The following is a 12,297-nucleotide window of genomic DNA, read 5'->3' on the forward strand; positions in this document are numbered from 1 at the left end:
AATACACAAGATAATAAATTAATTTTAAAAACTTTGTCAAGTCAATGGAGGTAGAGAATTTCAAATTCGATAGAAAATAACTCAATTCAATACGTTAACGAGTCGAATCGAACACATATCAACTCATGACCAACTCGCTCGATAAGCACCTCTAACTGCCCATGTAGAGTTGTAGACCATACAATTTACTCTCCATAATGAGTAATGAGTAATGACACGAGTTTCTCCTTACTCACCCAGTCACCCTAGACAAAAACAAAAGATGGAAATTCTGAGCTTACCGTTCAACAGCGCGAGCTAAAGAGTGAATGCGCCGGTATATTCCAGTGTAGAGAGAGAAAGAAAAGGCAGAGAGAAAATGGCGATTTCAGGGGATCTACGAGTATTTGCTACACTAGCACCTCATCGGACACATCAACTTCCTCTTCGAACCTCCTCGCATTCTTCTTCTAAGGTCAATTTCTTCTCTTTTTCCCCTCTTCCTTCCTCCATTTTACCCCTTCTACTATGTTTCTTGTCATTTCTCTCTGTTTTTCATGTATTAATTGCATAGAATTTTACTGGTTATGTTTCATTCTTTTACTGTAATTGCGAATTTAAGTGGGTATGCTTGTTTTTGAGGTTTTTTGGTTTGTGGGTTTGTGAGAAGTTTGGGGTAATCGTTGTTTTATAGGGTCAAATTGCACGCATCATATGGAAGTTTGAGTACCCCTTGATTTGTATGTTGTAATGGAGCTAGGATTGGATTTTTAAGCATCGGTGTGGGTGTTTGGGAAAGTTTTGCTAGAAATTTGAAAGAAACTTAATTTGGGGTTTGAAACTTGAGGGAAGAGCTGGGGGATTATACTGTTTTACGGACCGTTTTTCCCGTTGTTCCATGGTTGTGAGTTGTGACAATGGCATAGTTTGGCTTATCTTGTGTTTTCCAGAATTTATTTCGTCGTCCATTAGCTACAACTGTCTTTTTGGTTGGTACCGTATTGGCCCTTCTTTTTAGCAACATTACCCATTGATTCCGGTGAAATACTTGGAGCTCATGTAGCCCATGCTGGATTAATTGTTTTCTAGGCTGGAGCAAGTTTGTTTCGTTGCGGTCAGTGATGAAGGGTTGCTGCACTTTCAAATTCTCGATTGAGTAGCTCCTGGTTGAAGGATGGGATGGAATGGCTAATATGAATGTTTCGATTGTGATTGCAAAATATTAGGGTTATGAGGAGGAATGAAACAAAGCTGCCATGATTAGTGATTATTAATGGAATGTTTTGATGGATACTTTTGGAGAAGGATAGAATGTGGATGGTATTGTTGCTGTTGCGAATAATGAGATGTTATGGGAAGACTGGAAGAAGGTGTTGTGATTATTGGTGTAAATTTTTGATGGACGCTTCTAACGAAGGATAGAATACTGATGTTTCAACTTTCAATTGCAGTTGTGATTGAGTAGGGGTCTGGGATGAATGAGAGAAAGCCATTGTGAAAACTAGTGTAACATTTAGATGAAAGCTTCTAAAGAAGGATAGAATATGAAAATGTCAATCGAAGATGCAAATAATTAAGGGTTCTAAAAAGAATGAAAGAAATATATTTTGGAAAATAGTGTAAAATTTTGATGAATGCTTCTAAAGAAGAATGATGAGAGTTGTAGCAAGGTGTTTTGAAAATTTAAGTGTTATTATGGACAAAGGTGTGCTGGAAAATTCTAAAAGAAAAAAAAACTTGGGAAATGTTAGAATTGATAATGATGATTTAATTTTAGAAATAAGCTGTACTCCTAGAGGGGACTGAACGCGGACAACTATTTTGGGGAATTTTGATTTTAAGGGTGAGAAAACTCAACAGAGGGTTGTGATTATTTTTACCTGGAGGACTTGGTAAACAGTCTCTTGGTGGTTTACTGACAATGTGGAACTATGATATATTTGTAGAATGTATTGGTTCTAGAAATTAGCCTTTCTACTTTTGGGCCGTTGGCCTCTCTTCTATGTCAGCCAAACATCTTCCTTGTTGTCTATGCGCATTTTGTAGACTGATATTTCTCCTATTGTTTTGTTGGCTGAAGAAATTTCTGATGTAGATTTTAATCTTGCCCTCTATTATGGAAATGCTGGTATAGTGGTATGTAAATGAAATAATTAGTCCTCACTTTCTGTCCTTTTACTTTTCTCTCCCTCTTTGCCCGAAGTTTGCTTGCTCGAAGCCGATGTTTTCTGGTAAGAAAGAAAGTTCTGGTCCTGTAGACTCTTAGCTTAAGTGTAGATAATCTGTAATTACTAGCTAGAAAAATCTGTTGCTTTATGTTACATTGCTTGTTAGTATCAGCTATCTTTATGTACTGACTGTATACAAATTATCAGTAGGATTTCTTATCAAAAAAAGAAAAGATCAGTAGGATTTATAGTGATATATGGTACACCAATCAATCAATGGCACAATGCATACTGGGCTGGGGCTGTTCCCAATTCTTGACAGTTATGAGCAAAATGTTGTTCGTAACTGGGAGCTTCTGAGAATTAAGGGGGGAAAATATAGAGGTGTTTTGGATAAGTTGGAAGGAAAGTCCATTAAAGGGTCACGTTCCTAAACACTATCAACATTAAAACTCTGATGCATAATATGAGTCATGAGATATTGTTTCGAGTTTTTTCAGGGGTAGGTGATGATACTTTCTAGAAAATGTCGATATAAAGTATCTGTTTGAATGAGAACTTTAGACGTACAACCTATCAAGAAATGCCTGTTATTTAAGCCATTAAATTTTAAAATTTACTGCTTTACGATATGCAGGTAGATGTTTCTAGTTTCCCAAGTGGAGGGCTAAGTATCTCTGAGATTTCCCCTAGAAAGTTGACTAGTGTGTCTAATGGCTCCAGTTTCCGGTGCCAGTCCAATCTGTCATTTGGAGTCACAGGAGATGATAAAACAGCTGTAAAGTCTTTCAACCAAGATGCTGAGACTTTTTTATTGCATGCTATCAACTTGAACTTTTTCGAGCGTTTAAACTTAGCTTGGAAGATCGTTTTCCCGCCACCAAAAACAAGAAGAAGCTCCAATGCAATGATTGCTAAGCAGCGACTAAAGATGATCTTGTTTGCTGATCGATGTGCTGTTAGTGACGAAGCTAAACAGAAGATCGTGAAGAGCATTGTCAGTGCTTTGTCAGATTTTGTGGAGATTGAATCTCAGGAGAAGGTGCAGCTCAATGTCGCAACTGATATAGATCTCGGAACTGTGTGTTCTGTTACCGTGCCTGTAAGGCGAGTGAAACCGGAGTATCAGGAAGATGATGAAACTGGGTCGATAATGAGTATAGACTACAAAGACAATGGTGAGACATCTGGTGCTGTTGATGTCAGGTTTGATTTCTACATGCCAAATGAGAACTCATTGACATGAGCCATATATGAGTTACCTCTATTAACCTAGTTGCATCAAGTTTCTTAGTGATGGCAACTTTTGACCCTAAATTTAGATCAAGAAGATCTGGTTTCCGCACTTAAGGGTCTTTTCAGATTGTTTTGTTACTTCTTCATAACTAGTCTTTCTGTAAATATAAGATGTATTCTCCAAAGTCGTCGAAATATTTATTCTTTTCCCCCCCTTAACCTCTTTTGGCCATTGTTTCTGAATGTATGTGTTTGTGACGGATGATCGTTATCTGCCTCAGATATCTAGTTTTGTTTTCGCCTCTTGCTCATCAGCTTACTTTGACAATGTTTCTTGTTGATGATGCGCATCTGTTGGGGAGCGGGATCGCAGCTGAAAAGCATCTCTAGAAATGACACAGCCCATAAGCTGCGTATCACAATTTGTGATGTTTTCTCCTACTAAGCCATTGCTTTTTCAACTTGAGAAGGGATCTTTTGAGAGTGTGACACAGTTTATAGCCATGTCTAGTACTAAAACATCCCGGAAGAGCTAGGCATCCGGGAAGAGCTTGACCAAGAGTCATCTTCTTCTTTTTGGGTTTAGAATTTAGATTACTTGAGATTTAGTGTTTATTTGGTTGACATTGAAGAATGAGAACTAAAAGTTACCGAAAGTATATGAAGTTGTTTTTTGACAGTAATATGGGAGTAAAACTTTGTAAGAAGTTGTATTGGTTTTGATGGTTTCGGTGCACATTTCTTCCAGGCTTATTAGCCTATTATTTGAAAATTATAAATGTATTGTTATTCAAAGTTTCTTTCACCATGGGAAGTTATTCCCGTCCCTCACGCATACTAAACAAAATGATTCCCTCATTTGGAAAAAAATTCTCGCACAAAGGCACATCTTGATAAAAGCACTAAAATGGAAAATTGACAATGAAAATTCGATTTTTCCTGGCTTGACAACTGGGTTCAAAATGACAATTTGGCTAACCTACTCAATCTTACTACCAACAACGTAGATGTTAATCTCAAAGTAGCTTACTTTATTACCAAGTTTAAGACATGGAATATCTCCTTTCTCAAACGATTCCTTCCAGATCATATTATTAAAGTTATTAAAGGATCAGAATCCTAATCCCTATTCATGAAATTGACGACTCGCTAGTTTGGGGTCCAACCTGTTCAGACAATCATTCTGTCAAATCAGCAACATGGAGAACTCATAATGTTCAAAATACTACTCCTTGGAAATTTAAATGGATTAGAAATTAGACATTTCACCAAAATTGCAAATTTTTTTATGGCAAATATGTCATCAAAGCCTTGGTGTCAGACAAACTTTACACTCAAGAAAAATTATCCCATTTGAAATTTGTCCACTTTGCAACCGTCAATCGGAAACAATAGACCATCTTTTTGTTATTTGTTGAAAAGATGTTATGTTATGGCATTCCCCTCAAATTATTATATGACTAGAGGCAGCTAAACCTCCCAGGATTACCACTCCTAACTTTACTTCATAAATTCAAAAGTAACAGGAGCATGCCTAAAATAATCTTTCTTTTATGGAGTATTTGGAAAGAGATAAACGCGGTTATATTCTCCAACGAAGCTTGGAACTTTCACATAATCTTCCGAAGAGGGAAAATCAATTACATTGAGTGGCAGGCTAGAACAAATCTAGACCTCCATGAATCTCAAGGATCTCCCGTAAGGGGAGCACTACCCTCTTCCCATCCCCCTAATCATACCTTTATTCTCATCTCTTGGTTACCCCCGGCGACCCTCAAGCTTTCTCAAGCTCAATTTTCGACGGCTTCGTCAAGCAACTTTTAGCGGCAGCAGGCTTCATAATCAAAGACCACAAGGGCCAAGCTCTACATGCTAATGCCTACCACCTTGGGCCTGCTCCAGTTCTTGTAGCCGAAGCTTCCGCTTCACATCAAGGTCTTGTATTCGCCTCCCAACTCAACATTGACAACATTCTACTCAAGGGAGACAATCTTCTATTCATCAATGATGTAAAAAGCATTTGGAATGCACCCATGGGAAATCCAGGTTAACTCCTGCCAAATCTCTCATGTATATCGGAAAGCCAATAAAGCTACAAATTGGATAGCTAATGTTGGTCACTGAGTAATGATTCTTTTTCCATTTATCTTTGTAATGCTCTGATACTTTCTAAGATTCTTGTAATGGATGCATTATGTGTTCCACTCGAGCAGAGGGTTTCTCGACTATAGACCCATTTTTCACCCGTAAACAACAACTTGAAGCATATATGAAACCCAAAAAAAAAACAACTGGTAAGAACATGGACTCGAATATGTCAAGCACGCGAAAACAACCCGAACATAACCCACACCCGCCCAAAGTGTTCCGAAAATCGTGATCCGAATCAAACCCGAAAGCAATAATGCGACCTAAACTTTCTTGGCAATCAAGTTCAACAACCAAATAGAAATAAATAAAGAAACATAAAAGCTTATATATCAAAGCAAAGTCTAAATCACATGATAGTGTGACGCCATTAATCCAAAATAATAACATAAGTAAAAGAAGTAAAACTGTATTTTTTTTAAGAAACTGCAACTATTCTAGTTACTTGACACGATTTATACTAATTAGTATTTTTTTCAGTTGCCAGGGAAAGAAAGCCAACTTTAACCGAATAGACTCGATCGATCTTTTTTAAAAAACTCGGACATATGTTGACATGAGCCATCAAATCAGCACTTGACCCGAAATGTCACTATCCCGAGATGGGCCCAAATTCAATCTGAAAGTAACTCGATCGCAAAATTGACCTAAATATGACTGATTAAGAATGACCTAACCCGTATGATCTGTTTGCTACCTCCACCTAAAATCAACCTCATGTAAGTAAAACAAAAGAAAAGAGAAACCATTTAAATTCTTAAATTCGAAAAGTAAAAATGGTTACTAAGGCTATGTTCAATTCACCTTATTTTTGCTTATTTCATATCTAATTAGATCAGATCAGAAAAAATAAGTTCAGATCAGATCAGATCAGAAAAAATAAGTTCAGATCAGATCAGATCAGAAAAAATAAGTTCAGATCATATCATGCTTAATTATATTTAAAAACTCATTATTATTATTAATACTATTATCTACTAGTACATTTGTTCAAAACGATTATTATTGTTACTGTTGTACTTATTAATTATTAATATTGGTAATTATTATCAATCTTGTTGTTATCATTATAAATGTCATTGTTATCATTATTTTAAGTTATTTTGTTGTTATTAAATAATAGAAAATTAAAAAGCCACGTGTTAAGAACATAAGATTGATGCAAAAATAAGAAATATATAAAATATGATAACTCAAATTCATGACAACGAAACTACTAAGTTCAGATTACATTTCAAAATAAGCTAAGTGCGAGATACAAATTATAAATTTAGATCCGGTACACCCCTTTGTACCGAATTCCAAATCTCTCTAACTATTTGAAGTTGCACCCTATCCATTAGTAGTAAAAGAGAAATTAGTAGTAGTGCTTAGGTAAAGTTTCATAGTTGTTTGTATATCTTATTTTATTTTATATGAAAATAATGAGTTGAGTCTGCCCGACTTCTCAGGTGTGAAACTTTTTTTTTTTAAGGAAAAGTGTGAAACATTTTCGAAGTGCTCTTATAAATTAATGATTTGGGTTATATAATTATTTTTAGTAATTATTATTATTATTATTATTATTATTATTATTATTATTATTATTATTATAACTATTGTTGTTGTTATTATAATAATGATAATAATAATAATTATCATTATTAATAAAAGTGGTGTAAGAGTTGTGATAGAAATAAAATGGTAATAATAATAATACTATAAATAAGTTTGTATAACAATGAATTAGTACAAAGTAATAATATATTTTACAAAAGATAAGATCTTGTAAAACAAATCAGATCAGATCAGATAAAAAAAATGAGTTCAGATCAGATTAGATAAGTTCATATGAGAATTCAAAAATTATTAAAAGAGACGGTCTAATTTTAATATAAAAATAGACCTAGTCACTAAATAGATTAAACTAGTGACTGAACAAAATTAACTTAGTCACTATTGGACTAATTCTATTTTTAATCTGACTTATCATTGCCTAATTTTAATTTAAATAGGCGATCTCTTACAAGACAAACTCATGAGAATTTCAGGTGAAGTAAACATAATCTAAAAGTCAAAAGTTTGATCTTTCACCCATATGTCGAATTTCTTTATCTACAAAAAGGTGAAGGAATAATTTCGTTCTCAAATCTCATACCCAATTCGTTCTTATCAAAATACTATAGTCTATAGTGTACATGGTAGAGTACATGATAAAAAAAAAATCTCTATAAAAACCCACATCATAGCTTTCATTTCACGCGCACGCTTCTTCTCTCCCTCTGGTAACCTGTTGTTGCTTACTCCAATTAGGTTTTCTCCATTTTCTCTCTCCTCGATTCGAAGCTCTAGGTGGTGAAGAAGTAGCCATGTCTGACGAAGAACACCAGTTCGAATCGAAGGCTGATGCAGGTGCCTCTAAAACCTTCCCACAACAAGCTGGTACTATTCGCAAGAACGGTTACATTGTCATCAAGAATCGCCCTTGCAAGGTATTTTTTTCTTAGGGTTTTTCATTCATGTGTATAATTGATTTAGGGATTTCTATTCTCAATTTTACTACTATGAAGTTTTTGTTATGGTTTTTGGTTTTTAGTGAGGTCTTTTTGGATTCAATTTGATTGATTTTCATCATTTTTGTTGGATGTGTGAGGTTTTGTATATGTTATGGTTGACACTTGACAGGATTGTAATTTGATTTGTTTTGAGAGTGGATGATTTTTAGAATTTCATCCAATTTCATTTGATTTTACTCATTTTAGTATCATGTTTGTTTTCCTGGTTAATTTTTGGTCTTTTTGCTAAAAAATTACATGAATAACACACGTGTGTGCTTTATAATACTACTATGTAATATCACATGCTAAGTTAGTACTTTGTAACTATGTGAATTAATTTGTTATTGGTAGATGCTGATCATGAAATAAACTTGTGCCAATTATATATATGTTTTCCTGAGAAGTTTCTCTTGTAAGAGATCGCATACTTTTAAATTAAAATTAGGCAATGGTAAGTCCAATATTAAAAAGAGAATTAGCCCAGTGACTAAGTTAATCTCTTTCGGTGACTAGTTTAATCCATTTAGTGACTAGCTCTCCTTTTATATTAAAAAAATTAGACTGTCTCTTCTAGTAATTTTTGTGCACGTAATCTGTTTGAGAAAGTCAAGAGCTTCGGGTGTAATTTGCTATGATTATTTGTTTGTATGTAAATTATTATGAATTAGTCATTTGATTTGATTTGTGCAGTAATTTAAGTTTGATATGCCAGTGTCGATATTGTCAAGTGCTAAACAGGTTTGTTGTGGTAGAGATAAGGTGAAATTATGCTTGGGTGTAGTCATATTTACTATCGATTTTTTTCTGTTCAGTTGTGAATTTTTTTGTTGTTGTTTCGTTGTCACTGGAAGGTAAAAGATAGAGGGTTAACGGGTTGTTGAGGTTGGTAGTAATGTTCTTCAGGTTATTGTATATCTCAAGTGCTCTTTGAATGTCTTGTGATGAAAAGAGCGGTTCATAAGAATCAGATTTTGACATTGAACTAAAAGCTTACAACTGTATTTAGCATTTTAAGAAATTAGATAGTCAATGACATCTAATTGCTCATCAAAACTATTATTTTCATATGGCAGGTTGTTGAAGTTTCCACTTCTAAGACTGGCAAGCATGGGCATGCTAAATGTAACTTTGTCGGTATCGACATCTTCACTGGGAAGAAGCTTGAAGATATTGTTCCTTCCTCCCACAATTCTGATGTATGTTCTTATCAAAAAGCCTTTTAAAATGTGTTTATTCTGTCTTTATCCTTGAATTTGATGGATTTTATCATTGGTTTTTAGGTTCCCCATGTCAATCGTACCGATTATCAGCTCATTGACATATCTGAAGATGGTTTTGTAAGTATATTAGTATCTAATGTGGATTCGTTTGGCTTGTGCCTTCATTTTTTTGGTTGTCTAGTGTCTATTGTCCATTGTCTAAGACAATTAGTATTTCAGGTTAGTTTGCTGACTGACAGTGGAGACACTAAGGACGACTTGAAGCTGCCATCTGATGAGGCTCTGCTAAAGCAGGTATGTAACTATTGCCACTACTTGAATGAGTTTTAAGTTCTCTTATAGTCATGCTTTGGTGACAATTAATAGGCATTGTTATTCTTTTTGCACATTGAGCCAGAAGATATATTATCGAATATTCCTCGTACTAAAGGAACGGGACTCATGTGCTTGCCTTTTTGTTTTATTTTTTTTATCGGGTGGAGGCGTTTGTTTGGAGGGAAAAAAATATGCTAAGTGATGTGTCATGTGACTTGAGATATAAAAATGTTTGTGCCAATGTGCATCACATACCGTGTAATTCATGGAAGCTCATCATTAGCTTTTGCAGCATTAGGGATTAAGCGTTTGTGGAGAAGTGAGCTTCGATAACTAAATGAACTACTTGGGTGTTTTTATTTAGGATTATACCATACTCTTTTTATCTATAATTTTCATAGAATGGTCAATTGCTAATATCTTGTCATGGTTTATGTATAATATAGCTGAAGGATGGATTTGCCGAGGGAAAGGACATGATTGTGAGTGTGATGAATGCCATGGGAGAAGAACAAATTTGTGGCCTCAAGGACATTGGACCCAAGTAATTAACTTCTAATTGGCTCGAGTTGCCCGAGGCATTAGAGCATGAAATATATGTAATATCTAGCTTTACTGGGATTTTATGTGTTTTGAGTTTATGCTGGAAATGACTTTTATCATGGGGCTCATGCTAGCTCCTCTTCATAAGGTGGCCTCTTTGTATTTTTCACGTCCTGTTATCATTTGAATCATATAATTGATATTCGATGCCTTGATATGGAGTTGATTTATGTGATACTTTTTGCTATTTATATACTCAAATTTCTATCATTTGCTAAAGTTGAGATCTAGGGCTCTATATACCTCATATCTTACTTCTTAGATGGTCACTCGTAACGGAAAAGAAAGGAGAAGAATTAACATTGGTGAGTTCCTTGTCTACATATGCGATAACTTCCTCTAAAGAGATGCAAGAAAAATATTTGCATCAAAGTGTTTTGATAGAGGTTTCGGCCAAAATTGGCCAGTAATCGTAGCCCATTCCACACTATTTTTTTTTAGGACCATTCAACTTCGTATGCATTTTTATCTCAATTTTGGCTTCAGTCTTTGCTCGGGATAAAAGACTTTAGTATATGTACTTGAGGTTTTGATAAGAAATCTTATATTATGTAATTTTTAAATTTTTTTATTGTACATGAATCAAAACTTCCTAGTGGCATGGCCCCTGAACTGATAACATTTACTTTTTAACATTTTACTTTATAAATATAACATCAAACATTACTTGGTTTTGGTGGTTAAGACTTTAGTGTATAAGCTTGATGTCATTATTTCCCATAAACATTCCAAGGGATATCGCCACGTGGGTCATTATATCAAATAAACACTCCAAGGCGTAGTTCTTTGCTTAGTAACTTAATATGCATTTTTTCCATTCCCAAATATATTAAGGAAAAGTCAACATTTAAATTAAAGGTACAAATATACTAATGTAGACACTTAAAACATGATCAAAAGTTGGTTGAGATGGTAACTATATCATGTATAATAACGAGAGGTCACGGGTTCAAATCTTATTGTAAGTTAATTTTACTTTTGTTAATTGTCATGTACTTATTTTGGGACGTAAAATAAACACTCACACAATCCAACTTAGATATAAGTAAAATCACAATTAATTGGTAGCTAAGATGGTTAACAACTTTATCTAATTATTGCTAGTCCCTAAATCAACCCTTATTATTAATAGTGTTTCGTTATGAATTTATGTTTTAAAAGTAAAAAAATGTTTAAATGTTGAAAAAATTTAGAAGTTAGAAAGATAAAACTTAGTATTTATTACATTTAAGATTATTGTTGTTAGAATTATTAAATTTGAATGTATCTCATTTATAAAAAAATTAAATCTAATTTTTTTATATAAAAAAAATACAGATTTCGGTGCAATAGTCCAAAATTGGACAGGGCTAGAAACATTTCGGTCCAAAATTTCCGGTTCAACCCTGATCTACATAATTCCTTGATTCCGATCAACCAATTCCGACCCAGTTGTGGACCGTCGCACACGTAGAGTATAGCTTATGACAACTTAGTTTTATTTTTATTTTTTACGATTATTTATACCTCATCCGGTTGAATGCGTGAAGCACACTAAAGGTGGTAAATGGGTCGTGTCATGTCAAATTCGTGTCGGGTTCATCGGTAAACGAGTTGAACACCCTCAATCCTAAACCGACCCATTTATTAAACAGGTTGCCCCGAGCCCCCGACCCATTTATTGACTCATTTATCTAGCGCGTATATGTACATAAATAAAAACAAAATGTACGTCATATATATCTTAACTCGCGTCTAATATACTAATATCTTACCTAATGACCAAATTGAACAAGCAAAGAATAAATATTATATATTTATGAAAATATTTGAATTATTTCAAGCCTAACTGATAATATTGATAGTAAATAATAGTTAAATGGATTGTCGAGTCAGATTGGGGTTGAAATGTTTAAATCTAAGCCAACCCGATTAATAAACGGGACATGTCAAGCCTAAATTTATGTGCATACTTCAATATCGCACCTAAAAAAAATGAAAGGAAATATTATTAACAATTTATCAGTTTAAGATACTATTCTTTCATACTAAATTAATAAAAATACAGTTCAGTTCAACTCAAATCAACGGAGTTGGGATCGGTTTAAAAAA

At 34.2% G+C, this 12,297-nt stretch overlaps 2 protein-coding genes across 2 annotated transcripts; both read left to right on the forward strand.

Annotated features, from left to right (window-relative positions):
* Window positions 1-214: 214 nt before the first annotated feature.
* Window positions 215-3,702, forward strand: LOC104897831 (cell division topological specificity factor homolog, chloroplastic). The gene is made up of 2 exons (XM_010684780.4): window positions 215-454; window positions 2,785-3,702. The coding sequence occupies exons 1-2, from the start codon at window positions 359-361 to the stop codon at window positions 3,391-3,393; spliced, it is 705 nt and encodes a 234-aa protein (XP_010683082.2). The 5' UTR covers window positions 215-358; the 3' UTR covers window positions 3,394-3,702.
* Window positions 3,703-7,732: 4,030 nt separating this feature from the next.
* On the forward strand, window positions 7,733-10,376 carry LOC104897832 (eukaryotic translation initiation factor 5A). The gene is made up of 5 exons (XM_010684781.4): window positions 7,733-8,002; window positions 9,142-9,264; window positions 9,349-9,405; window positions 9,508-9,582; window positions 10,050-10,376. Exons 1-5 carry the CDS (start codon window positions 7,880-7,882, stop codon window positions 10,149-10,151), a joined length of 480 nt encoding a protein of 159 aa, XP_010683083.2. The 5' UTR covers window positions 7,733-7,879; the 3' UTR covers window positions 10,152-10,376.
* The last annotated feature ends 1,921 nt before the right edge of the window (window positions 10,377-12,297 follow it).

This window comes from Beta vulgaris, chromosome 6 (genome assembly GCF_026745355.1).
Source record: "Beta vulgaris subsp. vulgaris cultivar EL10 chromosome 6, EL10.2, whole genome shotgun sequence".
NCBI lineage: Eukaryota > Viridiplantae > Streptophyta > Magnoliopsida > Caryophyllales > Amaranthaceae > Beta > Beta vulgaris.